Here is a 16,870-nt window from a genome sequence, read left to right as displayed (position 1 = left end):
ACATGCAATGAGTAATGGGCATTTGAAATGTAGCCAATTCAACCAAACAACTGGCTTCTTATTTAAAGTAAAAACTGAGCAGTACAGTTATTTACTACTAGCATCTGCACAGCATTTGGCTCCTAAGAGGTATCAGGGAACGTTTAATTTATTATCCCAAACATACTAGGTTTTTAAAGATTTTACTCTTTTTTTTTGTTTGTTTGTTTTATGAGACAGGGTTTCTCTGTATTATTTTGGAGGCTGTCGGTCCAGCCCGGCCTCGAAGTCACAGAGATCCGACTGCCTCTGCCTCCAGAGTGCTGGGATTAAAGGCATGCGCCACCACCACCTGGCCGGATTCATATTAAGTAAGTGCAATTCCATCCATCACCCATTTGCGATGCAGAGCAACTCTAAGTGGTAGGTGGTTCCTTTGTCACAGTTTGTTGAAAAAGAAAAACTGAGGCTCTGTGAATTTAAGTTTTTTTTTTATCAAGAATATAAAGTTATAAGGTCATGGAAGGCAGATCCTTCTCATTCTTTTTGTTTTCATCTCCCTATACTTAATGAAGTTCCTTTGTCTTGTTGAGCCCCAAATGACTGCTCCCAAAAGGAAATCCTCACAAGTCTCACAGCTTTTACTTGTCATTAGGATTGTGAAAAGCATGCATATGTTCTCTTTGTGTGGATATGTTGTGAATTTTAAACTGCTCAAGTGTCAAAGACATTTCTGATGGGTAGATTTTATGCATATCTATCGATATTTTTTCAAGCAGTTTTTGGTAAAAGATTCTTATGGTGCCCAATCTTGTCCTATATTTTAGTGAAGGTGAATGAACAGTTACATGCATGTTGCCAGCCTTTTACCTAAAAAGCTTTGTGATCTTTCTTCTGCATCAAAGAATTTTTTCAAACTCTTCAAGTCAGCCATGCCCAGAACAACAGAACTAGGAAATAAGAGAGAGTTTAATTTAAGCAACAGAAAGCAACCTGCAACCATTCAGATGGCAATTAGGAGATAAATGTCCCAGGTGCAGAGGAACAAAGAGCCATGGGCTTTAAGACTTCTGTGTGCTAGGCACACAATTAGTTCTCAGTGTATCTAAGTTGAATACAGGTCACTCAGCATTGCCATGAAGACCAAGCACAGGAAGGGAAGAAGCTCTGAGCAATTAAGAAACTTATCCCAGGTCCCTAGAGTTGATCACCAACCATAGAAATTTCAACCCACCTAGGCACTTTGATTGGCACCAGGAGCAATAAAGTGTCATCCTTGCAGACTTAGCCTTGGCAAGACACTGGCGGCTGAGTATGCTTAGTTCCCAGGACGCTATAGCTTGGTTTAAGGGAAGAAACTTAGTGGAGTCCCCAGCGCACAGCCAGGGAGCTTGAAGGCAGTGCGCTCTGGCGGGGGGCGGAGCCTCGGAGGCACGCTCTCTTCTGCCCCGCCCCCTGCTCCCAGCCCGCTGTACAGGGGCCGCCGGTTTCCTTAGCAACCGTCGTGCAGCGTCTTCCTGAGGGAGCTTCTGTCAGCCTGCGGATCCCACCGCTCGCTCCCCACTGCCTAGTGGTTTTTGCGTGGGTTCATAGAGGGACGGACAACAAAAATGGCGGAGCGGAGCCAGACGGCGCCTGAGGCAGGTCTGTGAGGGCCATGGAGCAGGGGAAGGCTGAGGCGCCAGTCTTGGGCCTGAGGGGACTGGGGAACTCTTCATGGCCCTACCCCTGAGGAGATGCCCTTGCGGGTTACCACGTCGGGACTATTTCCTCAGGGTCAGGGTTCAAGGGAGGTGTGTGTCTCTCTGAGTGGACATCAGGGAATCTCAAAGTTCTGCTGATAAAGGGCTTTGGGGGGAGTGTGCATACTCTTGAGTGAGCATGGGCTCAGAAAAGGCTTGGAGAGAAGATATAGGACCCTTAATATCAAGGGGTACCTGTGATGAGGACTGTGCCAAGGTCCTGGAGGAGGAGGGTGTTCACAGTCCTTCGGTAGCTTGCAAGGAATCCCTCCTGAGATATGATTTGGAGCTGGGGAGAGGAAGCAGGTTCTTGTGGAAGATATATTACTTCCATATCGGTTCCACAGAAGTGGAGTTTATACAGAATATTTGTGTTTGGGAGAAAAGTCGTTAAGGGCCACCTAAGGAGTCTCACAGAAAGTACACAATATCTTCCTGTGAGTCCAAAAAGACAAGAGGCTTCAAGAATCTCTCATAACTCTTGTCTGTTTGGAGTCCACCAAAGGAGGCTGGAAGCTGGGCACGAGTGTACTTGGGGTCTTGAAGGTCATTCAAAATCACAAAGAGTTACATGTCCATATCTCTGTGAGTATAAGATGCCCTTTAAGTAGCAGAGACTCTGACAGGAATGGATACCCAGTATCCTGTTTCTAAGAGTGTCCTTGTGGGTTTGGTTGGACTTAGAGAATTAGTAACCAAAATGCCTTATAGGCTAATAGAAGAAAGCAAGAGTCCTTTGAATATAAGAGATTTGTATGTAAAGCAGGCAGAGGAACCAACAGCTGAAAATTTTATGCATGGGATAATAATATCAGTGTTTGCAATATAGGAAGCATAACTATAAACTATTTGATATGATCAAATAGCAATAAACTACTTGAAATAGTAAAAACTTATTCGAGGCACTATTATCTTTTAAGGCATCTCATTGTTTCTTTTTGATTGGCATCTCTATTTCTTCCTTACTTTACAGTTGTTGCTCTTTTATAATTTACCACGAACATTCCTTTATTCTCATGCATTTAAAATGTTCATTAAATGCTAACTTTATGTCAGATACCAAATTAGGCTCTGCAAACTACTTGCTCTTGATTCTTTTGAATACCTTTTGTCTTTTATCCCCTTTGAATCTATTATATAAATAAAGTTATTAATTTGTATAATTAATTATCCCTTTCCTTTCAGTAAAATATAAACTCCACAAGGGCTTTACTCTGCCTATCAGTTTTACATGGTTTAGAACTAAATCTGATGTATAATATGTTCTCAATAAATACGTGACTGGGTTGACTGGATGTAATAGTCTACTTGAAATATAAAGAGACTGGATAAATGAAGAGCACAAAAAGAAAATGTGCTAAGACCTCAACGCAGGTATTAATATATTTTGTAAGGAACTAATGGAGAAAATGTGTGTGGAAGCTCATGGGGGCAATGGGAGGAGAGAGGTGGAAAGCTGAAGCCAAGTTTTATAGTATTTTTACATTGTAATTTTTGTATAGATTCCCAAAGAAAATGAGAAATCGCTGAAGGCTTTGAAGTGGGAACATGACATCTTTAGAATAGTTGAAAAATTTCTAGCTGTAGTAGAAAGTATTAACAATATAAGAATGTGTATAGGAGAACCTGTTAGAATATAATAGCGGGGATGTAGAAGTGAGACATTGCAGATAAAATAGAACTTAGTGAAATATAATATATCAGAGATTAATAATTTTCTATACTGTGCAAAAGATAGTGGGTGGTACCATTACAAAGACAGCATTAGAAGAGGTCTTACCTAGATTTGAGAGGGAAAGTTGTGAATTCAGTTTTTGTCATATGAAGTTTGAAATATCCTTGAGAAACCCAAAAAGTGGAGACATTGACAAAGGAGTGAATTTATATCTGAACCCTGAATGGATATAATTATTTTGGAAGTGAGATAATTAGTAATGTTATGAATGTGGATGAAATTGTGTAGAGGGAGAGAAGGCCCAGGGTGAACTGAGATATTTCAGTATTTTCCAATGAGACTGAGAAGGTATAAACAGAGAGAGTACAACCAAAACACTATTTCAAGGTAAGCAAAATCCTCAATAGGCTAAATATTACCAAGTGATGTGAAATGAGGAGTGAGAAACTAGATTTAGCAATGGTGAGGTAATTGGGAACTTTGATGAAAGAAAAATTATGAGGGAATATCCAGGTCACCTGTCATCTAAGTTATTATGCCATCTCAATCTTTGTTTCTTTCTTAATCCATATTTTAAGTGTGGTGGTTAAGTTTCACTGCCATTTCATATAATCTAGAATAATCTGGGAAGGGAATGCCAATGAGGGATTGTCTAGATCATGTGAACGTGTCTGTCATTAAGAATTGATTTAATTCTATGCCACTGTAGAAAAATAATAGCAGTAGGTTTTCCCCAGTGGAAGTAGCACAGATTTGTCTTGATGGGAGGGGGGATACAAAGTAGGGTGGATGAGCGAGGAGAGGTGACTCTAGGATGAGTTGGGGGAGCAGAAGAGAATATGATCAAAATATATTATATAATTTATCATACAATAAATCCTGGAGTAACTCTAAACCCCTATAAAGTAAAAAGGGACCATTGCCAGGGAGGGGATGATGCCAGTGAGCACCAGAGAGAAGAATAGCAGGGTACTGTGATCAGATGTGGAGAATAGGAAGAACTGTGGGCTCTAATTAGGGATGGAAGAAGGAGATAAATGAGGAGGATAATAATAAGAATGTCTGAAAAAGTCATGCTTATATACCTAAAAATCCCATAATACTTGTTAGTCTGTGTATAAAAAACTTACATGTGACTAGGAGAAGTCTGGGAAGAGGAATGTAGAGAGAGAGAGTTGAGAGGGAGACACCATGTAGCTGTTGAGGAAGAAGATACTGGTAAGCCATCACTGGTAAGCCAAAACCACGTGGGGATACACAGAATAATAGAAATGAGTCAATAATTAAGAGAGAGCTAGCCAATAAGAAGCCTGAGCCATCCGCTAAACATTTTATAATATTAGCCTCTGTCTGTTTATTTGGGACTAAATGGCTGTGTGTTCAGGTAGGACAAAAACTTCCATCAACATATATGGTTTAAATATTCCTTCCAAGATCTAAGACCATCTTCTAGCAAAACTCAGCACCAGGCAAGAGAAACACTCTTGAGTTTTAGTCAAATTTGTCCAAGAGATCCAAAAGCATTGCAGGCTATTGATATCGCCCTTTGTTGTCCTCCAAAGATGGAAGATAAATCCCTAATTTTAAAGGTACCATGCATTTCAGACAGAGAGCTCAGAGACCCATGAGCTTGAAATGACCTGAATGCCTTCTTCCTGAGGACCAACTTACATGGTACAAGAAAGAACCACGCAAACTTTGAAAAGAGGGAAGAAAACAACAGTCCTATCCAGCTATGACACAAACCACAACAAAGACTACTGTGGCATGATTAACCCTAAGAGTTCAATAGTGACATGTGTACCTTGGCAGTAAACAACATCTCTCTAGTTGGACTGAATACCTTCTCATCAATAGGGAAACCATGCCTTGTACTGAAAACTTAGCAAAAAACCCAGGGCTAATGAAGTTGTGTATCTTGGAGGAGCACCTACAACTACCACTTAACTAAAACAGCAGGATCCTAAGTTACATTCTAAATATTTGTCCTTAGACCCACAGATAACTGTGGTCCTCACCTCTCATCAAGGAAACTTCTCTTTGCAATATATAGAGCCAGTTAAAAACTCACAACTCATCAAAGTACAGAGTTGTGAAGACCAGTCCCAACAGATACATCTATAATGCAGCTCTTGCACTAAAGACTCAGGGATCATTTTGGAAGAGGGGACAGAAAGAATCTAAGGGGATAAAGGAGTTTGCAGTGAGATTGTGTTTTCTAGTAATGCCAGAAGCTGCATCCATAAAGTCTCACCAACATGACTGCCTAAGCATGAGCTGAACAAGGACAACAGTAGACATGATAAAGTGGATGGGCAGACAGATCTCAGCTCTACATAAAGAACTACAGGCAACTAAGGAATGTTGGGAGTGGGAAAAATAGATTTCTCCAAGGAAGATCATACCAATTTGTTATCTAATACCAAATTACTCTGAAAACATACATACAAGTAACTTTATGCAGAGTGTGCAGGTTATATTTATGCCATGGGTAACACCCACTCAGATACACAAACATACATGTGCATATGTGTGTATGCATGTATATGTACATAACAGCAGTTAATGAACAAAGAGACCATTAATTTGAAAAAGAGAAGAGGGCATATGGGGGGTTTTGGAGGGAGGAAAGGGAAGGGAAAACTATAATTATGATGTCAAAAAATAAAATTGAAAAAGAAAGTACTATAGACACATTTAAAGTATATTATGTAGGTTGTATTATGAAAATGAACCAGTAGAGCAAAAACTAAATCTTAAACCCTTTAAAGAACTTACTCTCAGGTCCATCTTATAGTAAAGAGATGCTCCATGCTAGTAAAATAATGATGCATTTTGTCTAATTGAATATTTCCTACATACGAAATTACATATATACATACATATATATGTATGTAATGTATGTATGTATATATTGCTTGTGAATTTCGCATCATTCACCCTAATCCCACTCACCTCCCTGTCCCTCCTTATCTGCCTCTTATTCCTGCAGCACCCACCTCATTCCTCCATCTTTATTCATCCTAGTGCAGCTGCACTGTGTGTGTCATGCACTATACCCTTTTGTTCAGTCAGCCTCACCTGCACAGACTCATTGCAATGAGTCATTGGTTTGGTTCAAGGCTTCAGTGTACCATCATCACTGGACCCTCACCATAGCTCCTCCCAGATACTGTGTTGTTGCCCCTGAGTCATGGAGATCCTGTGGTTATTGTTCCACAGGATCAGTACTTTCACATATTTCAGGAGGTCATAGATGGGATAGATGTTAGAGCGGGCCAACTCAAGGCCCAGGATGTGGGTCTGGGTGGTAGCTGAGCTAGTCACTGGGACCAGTTCCCTCAGGTGAGGGGCAGAGCTAGCTCTCCTAGTCCCATATCATTAGGCCAGATCTCCCATACCTGTGTTGAGGGGTAAGATTATCTATTCAGAGTATGGAGGTTAGCTCTCCCATGGGGCAGGCAAGACTAGCTCTTCTGCTGCAGTGTCCAGAGAGGGGCAGTGCCAGCTATCCAGGGCCAGTGAAGTACAGACCTGGGTCAGCACAAGCCTTGGGACTTCAACACAACTGGTTCCTAAGACCCCCTGTGGTAACCCAGGCATGGACGTCACCACAGACCATAACTGCAGCAGCAACAAGGACTCAGATATGCCCCCCAGCAGCAAGTTGGGCCCAGACATCACCTTGGCCCTAGTGGTAGCACAGGTCATCCAGATCAGTGTGGCAGCACTTGCAGCAAGGCCCAAGACAGTAGACACCAAGGACACCAAGTGCAGCAAGGACACCAAGATGGTCTCAGTTGACTGTTTAGACCCTGGGCATTCACACAGCCACTGTGGCAACAGGAGCCTGGACATCAACTCAGACCCTAGCTGCTGTTGGACCATAGAGCCAGATATAGCCCATTATTTTTTCAGCTAATAAAATAATTATATTACTGACAAAAAGTACACTTTTGTTCATATTAGTTATATAAATTTAAGAACATTGCTTTTCATGAAAAGTAAAACAATACTTGGACACATTAGAAAAAATTCACTAAATTCATTAGTCTTAAAATTATCTTTTGCTTTTACTTAAAGGTGTTATTCATTTTGAAAATATAAATAAGTAAAATTTAAATGAACATTCAAATTTATTCATATAGTTTTCTTTGAAGTTCAAGGACAATTTTATTAGAGATAATATAATATATACTAGGTGAAAATCCTAGCAAAAGTCAGGAGGAGATGGAGAGAAAGCCATGTATTTTAAATTACAAATAAAAATAAACTGCTTATTCATAAATAAATGAATAAATAATTAAAAGAAGAAAGAATTAAAGAAGAAGGAAGGAAAAACAAAAGCAAAGTACTCTCAAGAATGGACATTGACTATGAGCTGAGGAAAGAGTCCCAAAAGCTTCATCAAAACTATTTAGAATAATATTTATGACACATTCTACTTTTTTGTGTACAACTTTCTCAGCTTTGTGCATTTTATTATCGTGAATTTATAAACAAATATATCCTAGGCGCAATGTAATGTTAGGTGAGTGAATGTTTGACTGGACTTGTCAGTATTCCACTTACTACCACATTATTTCTCATACTCATTCAGAATCTATTATTTCTAGATTATAATATATATTTATAATGTATTATAGTATATTTATATATCATTCTTTATAATTTAAATTTAAATGAATGTGAATGTGTGTGTGTGTGTGTGTGTGTGTGTGTGTGTGTGTGTAATGGCAATTATGTAGAAAGTGATCTCTTAGATCCATGAATTCTGAGTCACTCTCTTGCTATGTACAGGAACAAGAGAGATGCTGTGGCTCACTCTCAGAGTTCTGGAAGAAGGGAAAGCTTTTAAGCTAAAGTTATCATTGCTCAAATATGTCTAGCTCCCTTAACAGTGCTCAAGTTGTGGCTTTACAATTGCACATTGAGTTATAATAAATTTAGAAACATAAAAAATAGGAACATAAACAATATGAGGCTCTTTTATTCCTTTAGTGTATAACATTTTATCAAAACAGTAGTAATGTGAAGTTAAAAGGACTGTATTGGTCTTTCCCATGTCTGTCACTTTTCTAGTCTATCATTGTTAAATATCACTGTGGATGGTCTCTCTGGTCAGAACTGGGGTAGGCTTGGGAAAGTAAATATAAGCAAACTAATACTTTTTGAACTGATTTTGGGGTATTAAATATATTCAACTGGATATATAAACAAAATATAGGACCAGTGAGCTAAGCTTAGCTGAGCCTATTTGCCCTAGTTAATTCCATCAACTCAATATAGCTTAGAGTCACTGAGAAGGCAGTCTCAATTGAAGAATTGCCCAGATTAGATTGACCTATGGGTAAGTCTGTGAAGGACTGTCATGATTGTTAATTGATAGTATAGTGCCAGCCTAGAGTGGGCTACATCATTCCCTTGGCAGGTGGTCCAGACTATGTAAAAAAGCTGGTTTGTATGAGCCCCCGAGAAGTAAGCATGTTCTGTGATGGTTTCTGCTTCAAGTTTCTGTTTGACTTCCCTCAGTGGTGGGTCATAACCTGAATGCATAAAGCGAATAAATCATTTACCATCCTAAGTTGCTTTTGGCCAGAATCTTTTTGTCATGGCAACAAAAAGGAAGTTCAGCAGAATGGTATCTAGTGGAGCCTTATTTCGCCATGAGATTAATAAAAGTCAACTGCCTGGTAGGACTAGTCTCCAATTTATGATACAGGAATGTTGAGGAAGTGATTCCAGTGGTGTTACCCATTTCATTTCAGTGTCCATATCAAAATAGTTTCATTATCGGTAAAGAGCTGAGATGTATTTCCCTTTATTCTACTACATTGTATTATGCATATCTTTGTCCAGAGGTTGCAAATAGACAGCAACTATGATGGACCAACCTATCACATATATTTTGTTGGACCCATGAAGCATATAAAAAGAGCTTCATTAGATTAGAATGATATTAGTTGCTACGAATAGGTTTTTTATTAAAACAAGTGTTTCTGGTTCTTGTGAAAACCCAGGACATTTGGTGAAGCTGAGCCATTGTTGTTTTTCATTCACAGTTGTGGTTGAATAGCTGTTCCCATCTTTAGAAAGAGACAAAGTTTGATACAGTTCTCAGTACTGCCTGCTTTTTACTTGATGGGAATATTATTTATTAGGGAAAGCCCACAGGCATATGGGAAAGGAAAAAATACCACTTTTTCCTTAACTTCTTCTTTAATTTTTTCAATTTCATATTACCTGCATAACTTTTAAAATTTTTGTAATGTCTGTTTTACATAGTTCTTATTAATTTTATTCAGTCATATATGTATATATATCATACACAAATATATGTAGTATACATATGTATATTACATACACATACACAGATAAGATATATTCCCTGGTAGTCCACATCAATATAGAGTTAAATTTATGCTCTTGTTTCATCTACCTTCTTTTTTTAGTTATATTTTGAAATTTCATTTTACATTCTAACCACAGATCTCCCTCCCACCCCTCCTCCCAAATTCCTCCCCTCCCCTCCCCCAGTGGACCCCCCCCATCCTCTCCTCCTAGGAGGTAAGGGCTCCTGTGGGGAGTCAGCAAAGTCTGGCACATTAAGTTGGGGCATTAAGGCTGAGCATGGCATTCCACTATAGGGAATGGGCTCCAGAAAGCCAGCTTATGCAACAGGATTAGATCTTTGTACTACTACCAGGGGCCCCTCATATAGTCCAAGCTTCACAACTGTCTCTCAAATACTGAGGGCCTAATTTGGTCCCATGGAGTTGGTCTGGAGTTCATGAGTTTCCACAAGATTGTTTCAGCTGTCTTTGTAGATTTCTCCATCATGATCTTGACCTCCCTTGCTCATATATTCCCTCCTCCCTTCCACTGGATTTCCAGAACTCTGCTTGGTTGTGGGTCTCTGCATCTGATTCCATCAATTACTGGATGAAGGCTCTATGATGGTAGTTGTAGTATTCAATCTGATTACAGGGGAAGGCCAGTTCTGACACCCTCTCTGTTCTTGCTAGTAGTCTTAGCTGGGAGTAGTCCATCTCCTCCACCTGTTGACCATCCCAGTTCCTCATGTTCTCATCCCTCATCCCCTCCCCTTTGTCAACACCCCCCTCATCCCAAGTTCATCCAGGAGATCTCATTTAATTCCCTTTCCTAGGGTGATCCATGTGTCCCTTTTAGGGTCCTCTTTGTTAGATAGCTTCTCTGAAGCTGTGGATTGTAGTCTGATTGTCCTTTGCCTTCCATCTAATTTCCATTTATGAGTGAGTACATACCATGCTTATTTTTCTACATTACCTCACTCAGGATGTTTTTTTTTTTTTACAAGTCCCATCAATTTGCCTGAAAATTTCATGATGTCATTGTTTTTTACATCTGAGTAATACCCCATTGTGTAAATGTACCACATTTTCTTTATCCATTTTTCATTTGAGGGGCATCTAGGTTGTTTCCAGGGTCTATTACAAATAATACTGCTATGAACATTGTTGAGCAAGTATCCTTGTGGTATGATTGAGCGTCCTTTGGGTAAATGCCCAAGAGTGGTATTACTGGGTCTTGAGGTAGATTGATTCCCAATTTTCTGAGAAACCACCATACTGATTTCCAAAGTGGTTGTGTAAGTTTGTATTCCCACCAGCAGTGAAGGAGTGTTCCCTTGGCTCCACACCCTCTTCAATAAGCTGTCCTCAGTATTTTTTATCTTAGCCATTCTGACAGGTGTAAGATATCTCATAGTCATTATGATTTGCATTTTCCTGATGATTAAGGATGTTGAGTGATTTCTTAAATGTTTATTGGCCATGTGAGATTTTTCTATTGAGAATTTGGAATTCTGCTAATTCTCTGTTTAGCTCTGAACCCCATTTTTAAATTGGATTATTTTGTATTTTTATGTCTAGTTTCTTGAGTTCTTTATATATTTTGGAGATCAGTCCTATGTCAGATGTGGGGTTGGTAAAAATCCAGTTCTGTAGGCTGTCATTTTATTTTATGTACTGTGTCCTTTACTTTAAAGAAGCTTTCCAGTTTCAGGAAGTCTTATTTATTGATTGCTCAGTGTCTGTGTTACTGGCGCTATATTTAGGAAGTGATCTCCTGTGCCAATGAATTCAAGGCTACTTCCCACTTCCTCTTCTATCAGGTTCAGTGTAACTGGATTTATATTGAGATCCTTGATCCACTTGAAATAGAGCTTTGTGCATGGGCATAGATATGTATCTATTTGCAGTCTTCTACATGTTGACATTCAGTTATGCCAGTACTATTTGTTAAAGATGCTTTCCTTTTTCCATTGTAGCATTTTAGCCTTTTGGCCAAAAATCAGGTATTCATTGGTGTATGGATTAATGTTAAGGTCTTCGATTGGATTCCATTGATCCACCAAGTTGTTTTTATTTCTATAGCTCTGTAGTAGAGTTTGAAGTTAGGGATGGCGATGCCTCCAGAAGTTCCTTTATTGTACAGGATTGTTTTAACTATTCTGGGTTTTTTGTTTTTCCACATAAAGTTTAGTATTACTGAGGTCTGTAAAGAATTGTGTTGGGATTTTAATGGGGATTGCATTGAATCTGTAAATTGCTTTTGGTAAGATTGCCATTTTTATTAGGTTGATCCTACCTACCCAAGAGCATGGGATATATTTTCACTTTCTGATATCTTCTTCAGTTTCTGTCTTTAGAGACTTAAAGTTCTTGTCATACAGAACTTTGTTTGGTTAGAGTTACTCCAATATATTTTGTATTTGTGGTTATTATAAAGGGTGATGTTTCTCTGAATTTCTCAGTTCATTTATCATTTTTATGTAGGAGGGCTACTGATTCATATCCATTCTGTTAACCTGTGTCTTTTTATAGGTAAGTTGAGTTCATTGATATTAAGGGATATTAATGACCTGTGATTGTTAATTTTTGTTATTTTTTTTGGTTGTAGTGTGAGTCTGTTTCCCCTTCTTTAGGATTTGCTGATGTGGTGTTATTGGGTTGATGTTTTCTTTCTTTTGTTCGTTTCTTTCTTTTTTGATTGGAAAATAGTTTCATTTATTCATTTATTAAATATATTTTCATACTATCTACTATGTGCCAGGATGCTTCTAGGTGCTAGAAGGAAAATGACAGAAGATGTAAAGACTTTGCCCTCATAAAATTTACATTTTAACAAATTAGTGAATACCTAAATGAAATACAAATATACTGAACCATATTTCATCAATTTTTGACCAATAAATTTGGGTTACATACACTATGGCATCTAATTAACTTACAAATGCATACACTAATATAAGAGTAGCACCTGAAGAGCCCACTGGCTGCTTGTTTCAGTAAATAAAACTTTATTGACACAGAGCCACTTGCCATTTGTTTTTTTTTTAATTTAAAGTAGAAAAAAGCTTGCTTTACATGTCAATCCAGCTCCCTCTTCCTCCCCTCCTCCCCTGCTCCCCAATCCCTATAGCCCCCACCCAACCCCTACCCAACCCCCACTCTGCTCCCCAGGGAGGGTGAGGCCCTCCATGGGGGATCTCCAAAATCTGTCATATCATCTGGGGCAGAGCCTAGGCCCTCCCCCATGTGTCCCGGGTGAGAGAGCATCCCTCCATGTGGAATGGACTCCCAAAGTCCTTTCGTGTGCCAGGGATAAATATGTTGTTTTCTTTCTAGTGCTTTCTGTAGGGCTGGATTTGTGGATAGGTACTGTTTAAATCTGGTTTTGACATGGAATATCTTGTTTTCTCCATCTCTGGTGTTTGAAAGTTTTGCTGGGTATAGTAGTCTGGGTTGAAATCCATGGTCTTTAAGTGTCTGCATAATGTCTGTCCAAGACCTTCTGGCTTTCATGGTCTCCATTGAGAAGTTGGATGTTATTCTGATGGATCTGTGTTTATATGTTACTTGGCCTTTTTTTTGCAACTCTTAATATTCTTCCTTTATTTTGAATATTTTGTGTTTTGATTATTATGTGACAAGGGGACTTTTTTTGGTTCAGTCTATTTGGTGTTCTGTACATGTCTTGTATCTTCATAGGCATTTCCTTCTTTAGGTTGGGAAAGTTTTCTTCTATGATTTTGTTGAATATATTTTCTGTGCATTTGGGCTGGCAGTCTTCTTCTTTCCCTATTACTCTTAGGTTTGGTCTTTTCATAGTGTTTCATATTTCCTAGACAGTTTGTATTATGACTTTGTTGGCTTTAATGTTTTCTTTGAGCAATGAATTCATTTCCTCTATTGTATCTTCAATACGTGAGATTCTCCTTTACCATCACTTACATTCTGTTGGTTATGCTTGCATCTGTTTGTTTGCCCAGATTTTCCATTTCCAGATTCCCTGGGTTTGTTGTAGTGACATCTTCTCTTGCCAGTGAACTTGTGGTGGTGGCCACACCCTGTGGGTGTGGTTTCGGGTGCAGATGTGACCCTTTATAATATAGAGGAGGGGCTGGCTCAAGCTCACTTGGGTTTTAGAGAGAATTGGAAGGGCAGAGACTGCATCTTCTGTGGTTGTTATTTACTCTTCTCTGTGTAAGTGCTTTCCTAATAAATCCCTATGAATCATTTATCTTGGCTCTGGTGAACTCTTTTAAACCCCATCTTCAGTTTTTGTTTTCTTATTACTTATATTTCTATTTTCAAGTCCTAAACTGTTTCACTTGTTTGGTTGCTTTTTCTTGGCTTTCTTTAAGCAATTTATTGATTTCTTTCAATTTTTTGTTTGTCTTTTCCTTGATTTCTTTAGGGATTTTCCTGCCATTTCCTCTTTAAGGATCTCTATCATCTTCATGAAATCACTTTTAAGGCTGTTTTCTTCTTCTTCTGCGTTGGGTGTTTAGGTCTTCCTGTTGTAGGACTACTAGGTTTTGATGTTGCCATATTTATCTTTAGGTTGTTGATTGCACTGTAACATTGGCATCTACCCATCTCTTTATGCAATAGGTGCAGAAGGTGTCTTTGACTCTTGGCCTGCTTGTTGCAGTTTGTGTCTGTGTCTCAGGGAACCTCTCTTGGACCAATAGGTGCAGTAGCTGTCTGTGTCTCAGGGAGCTGGTGAGGTTGCAGGGGATAGGTGGGTTTGAGGACAGAGTGGGACTTGTAGATTACAGGGTCCTATGGGGGTGTGGAGCAGCCTGCTTGTAGGAACCTTGCCTACTGACTGGTTAGTGCAGCTGAGATGGATTGGGGTGGGCCTGGGGTTTTGGCCTGGAGCCTAGGGCCTAGAGACTGGACTATCCATCTGGGAGGCCCTTTACTTATGTCTTGGCCTTAGAATAGAGAAATAATAATGAATAAATTTTCAAAGGAAGTATCTGTAGCTTTCGATGACTGTGATGAAGGAAGAGATGTTGCCTTGATAACATTTCTGAGTATCCATGATTTTTTAAGTACAGTGTATAGCTTGCTTTTAGGCTTTAAAATTCTGTTAGGTTAGTTTGTTTGATTTCTAGTTTTTAGACATGGCACTTAGGTTTATAATGGTATGGAAAATTGCTTCAGCTCACATAGCTGGTGAGAAGTAACAAGAGTCTCCAAAATCTAGTTAATCTGTTCCTTGTACCTATCTTTCAAAAGATGCAGAAGAACAAGGTAAGAAAATGACACAGGACTAAACTTGAGCTCTCATTGACAGAAATAAGAGAATCATGTGTGGAAATGATTTTGTTGTTGAAAGATAGATTTATTTTAGGCACTTAAAATTTCAGTTAACGATGATAGTTTGGTTGTCATGATGATGGTGCTGCTGCAAATGTGAGCGATGACTTTGAAAGCCTGGAGAGGAAATAAAACCAATTACTGTATGTGAAGTTGAAAGTATAACTATGGATACATGCTATCTAAAGATTAAGTTGCATATAAAATCCATATGTATTTAAAGAGTTTGATACATTGAAACATGAAGACATCTTTACAAAAATATGAATATTACAAATATTACAATATGTTCATCTTTGTAAATCATTTTGCCATATACTCATGTTAAAATTGTATGCATATATTGAAACTATATAAATATATCAGTTTGTTAAGATATATTAAAAGTAATATACTATAGGGATAATTCACATTATATTGGCTCTAACATCATTGTATGAGGGTCTTTGGTCTCAAAACATAAATAATTGATAATTTTAATGTACAGTGTAATATTCTGTCTTGTAAATGAAAGGACATTATATGTAAATATTATAGACATATAGTAGTCTGGAAAAGGTAGAATACTAAGTTGCTGGGACTTCATTGGGAATTCCAGTTTCATATTTTGAATATTTATTGAGATACAGCTTTGATAAAATATTTCCCAAAATATTATGTTATTTATTCCTTTAATGAACATGATAGGTTAATTATTGATTTTTTTAGATAACAAAGATGTTGCATAAGATCTTTATGTAGTATGTTCATTCATAATTACAATAGCATCGTTTTATAACACTTTAGAATATTCTCAAAAATTTTATATACATGACTTACATTAATATAAATGTTGTTGTGTGAAAGGTATGCTCTATGTTACAGAATTCTAGAACTTATTTAATATTCATGGTGATAAAGGTATCATTTCCAGAACTTTTGCTTGATTGTTTTTCAATATCTTTAGTTTCTTGCTGAATTTTGTCTTCTACTGATTCTTTCATCCACTTCTGGTAACCTTTAGTCTGTGTTTTGAGTTGATCTCATGAGTTTCTTTTCATGTTTTATATTAATTTCCTTGTATATTTGAGTCCTGTAGTTGATCTTTAACTGTTTTTGAGAGTAGTATTCTGAACTCTTGTTTCAGTATTTCAGTTATCATCATCTTCACTTCCTGGTGTTGAGTGGCTGTCATTTTGTGGAATTGTCACACTTTTCATACAGTTTTTGTTTTTCTGAGTCAATTGGTAGTAGGTTGTCTTCACTTGTTTTATGTTCAGTGAGAAAGTCCACTGCAGTAATAATTGTGATGACTTAACAAAAGTCTTGGTGGTAGCTTCTGGTAAAGATACTTAGCTCATGACATACATGTCTTGTGATGTTTGTCAGCAGGAGTAGTCCTAGGGTCCTTTAGTAAATATGCTGCTTTTGGTGGAAGATTTCTGCTGTTCAGAATAATTTGCCCTGTTTTGCTTAAGAATACAGCTCCCAGAGATTCCATAACTTAAGAGAAGTCATTTTTGAGATGGTATTCTATTACTTATACTTGAATAGCTCCTTCAGCCTTGATTACAGTTAGCTGCTTTTTAATCTCCCACACTGCCCTGGGATCCCTTGTCTTGCATTGGGGTTTTTCTTAGACCTGTGCTTTACATCTCTGGGTCTGTATTATTCTACTGGCTCACCCCTGGGGACAGCCCATGCTCTACCCTAGGCATGTGTTTATTTAATGTTTAAAACCAGCTAAAGTAATGCCTTTTGATTTAAAACCAAGGAGAATTTATGATAGTCTTTTAAATGCCACCTCAATGATGTCTCTTGGATGAGTTTCACCAAGTTCT

The 16,870-nt window shown here is 38.2% G+C and overlaps 1 protein-coding gene across 10 annotated transcripts in view; it reads left to right on the top strand.

The window, feature by feature from the left end:
• Positions 1-1,442: 1,442 nt before the first annotated feature.
• The window catches only part of LOC101826706 (AGBL carboxypeptidase 4), a 1,098,260-nt gene continuing 1,082,832 nt past the window's right edge, over positions 1,443-16,870 (top strand). For 7 of the 10 annotated variants that reach the window (XM_040756958.1, XM_040756964.1, XM_040756959.1 and 4 more), the window contains exon 1: positions 1,443-1,623. In XM_040756958.1, the coding sequence (XP_040612892.1) occupies positions 1,590-1,623 (34 nt within the window). In that variant the 5' untranslated portion in view covers positions 1,443-1,589. The remainder of the gene's footprint in view (positions 1,624-16,870) is intronic. The other 3 variants (XM_013114948.3, XM_040756957.1, XM_040756960.1) reach the window with 2 other exon arrangements.

The sequence above is a fragment of the Mesocricetus auratus genome, unplaced genomic scaffold, assembly GCF_017639785.1.
Source record: "Mesocricetus auratus isolate SY011 unplaced genomic scaffold, BCM_Maur_2.0 Super-Scaffold_100014, whole genome shotgun sequence".
Lineage (NCBI taxonomy): Eukaryota > Metazoa > Chordata > Mammalia > Rodentia > Cricetidae > Mesocricetus > Mesocricetus auratus.
The sequence above is the reverse complement of the archived record's forward strand: the minus strand, read 5'-3'. Positions and strand labels throughout refer to the sequence as shown.